The sequence below is a fragment of the Myodes glareolus genome, chromosome 6 (assembly GCF_982192425.1).
Source record: "Myodes glareolus chromosome 6, mMyoGla1.1, whole genome shotgun sequence".
Taxonomy (NCBI): Eukaryota; Metazoa; Chordata; class Mammalia; order Rodentia; family Cricetidae; genus Myodes; species Myodes glareolus.
Window position 1 is genome coordinate 41780917 of NC_142031.1, and position 1350 is coordinate 41782266.

General features: G+C 36.6%; 1 protein-coding gene across 1 annotated transcript; it reads left to right on the forward strand.

The window, feature by feature from the left end:
• The first annotated feature begins 140 nt into the window (after window positions 1-140).
• On the forward strand, window positions 141-1091 carry LOC125409428 (olfactory receptor 5W2-like). The gene has a single exon (XM_048448455.3). It carries the CDS (start codon window positions 159-161, stop codon window positions 1089-1091), a length of 933 nt encoding a protein of 310 aa, XP_048304412.2. The 5' UTR covers window positions 141-158.
• Window positions 1092-1350: the final 259 nt, after the last annotated feature.

Consider the following 1350-nt stretch of genomic DNA (forward strand, 5'->3'; position numbering starts at 1 on the left):
ATGATTACTACCATAAAAATCTATTTACATGTAACTTATTGAATAGATTTCTTAATAAAATAAATCAAGAGAATGAATTATTTTATTTTTTAGAGATAACTGAGAATGCACCTACTCAATTTTGAAATTATCTTTTAAACTTTATAAAATAAAGCAGAATGGATAGAGGAAATTGCTCTTCTGTGAATGAATTCATTTTCTTGGGAATTACCAATAACCCTGGCACAAAAGTAGGCTTGTTCACCACATTCTTACTTGTTTATCTCATTACTCTTCTGGCCAATCTTGGGATGATCATTTTAATTAGAGTGGACTCTCAACTCCACACACCCATGTACTTTTTTCTTAGCAATCTCTCTTTCTGTGACCTCTGCTATTCCACAGCAATTGGACCCAAGATGCTGGTGGATCTCTTGACTGAGGAGAAATCAATTCCCATTGTTGGTTGTGCTCTGCAGTTCTTAACATTCTGTGTCTTTGCTGATTCTGAGTGTCTTCTGCTAGCAGTGATGGCCTTTGATAGGTACCAGGCCATCAGCAACCCCTTGCTCTACACCGTGAACATGTCCAGCACGGTGTGTTCCTTGCTCATGGCTGGGGTTTACCTGGTAGCAACAACAGATGGTTTAATACATACAACCTTGGCATTTCGTTTATGCTTTTGTGGATCTAATGAGATCAATCACTTCTTTTGTGATTTGCCTCCACTTTACCTCCTTTCTTGCTCAGATATACAAGTCAATGAACTGGCCTTATTTACTGTTTTTGGCTTCATTGAACTGAGCACTATCTCAGGAGTTCTAGTGTCTTATTGTTACATCATTTTATCAGTCTTGAAGATCCGTTCTGCTGAGGGGAGATTCAAAGCTTTCTCCACCTGCACCTCCCATCTGACCACAGTGGCCATTTTCCAGGGAACTATGCTTTTCATGTACTTTCGCCCTAGTTCTTCTTATTCCCTGGATCAAGACAAAATGACTTCATTGTTCTACACTCTTGTGATTCCCATGTTGAACCCTTTGATTTACAGCCTCAGGAACACGGATGTGAAAGAGGCTCTACAAAAACTGAAAATGAAAATGTGGTTCTAAACAACTGTGGCACATGTGCTTGCACATTTATTTTTAACACTTGGGCATTTTTTTCTGGAAAAATTATAATGATGGCATAGGTGGAAGTTGTAAATTGTAGTTTGAATCAGTAAAATATGTATTTGTTCTAACACCTAAGTACATTAATGTAGTAGATATCAAAATGTTGCAAGTTTGAATATATATATGTATGTATGTATTGATTGATTACCATAATTGACAATGTATTTGTTTTTTGTTTGCTTTTTCCTATATTCTT

Excerpts from the sequence above, each read along its gene's own strand:
- LOC125409428 (XM_048448455.3), top strand. The coding sequence starts at position 159 with ATGGATAGAGGAAATTGCTCTTCTGTGAATGAATTCATTTTCTTGGGA.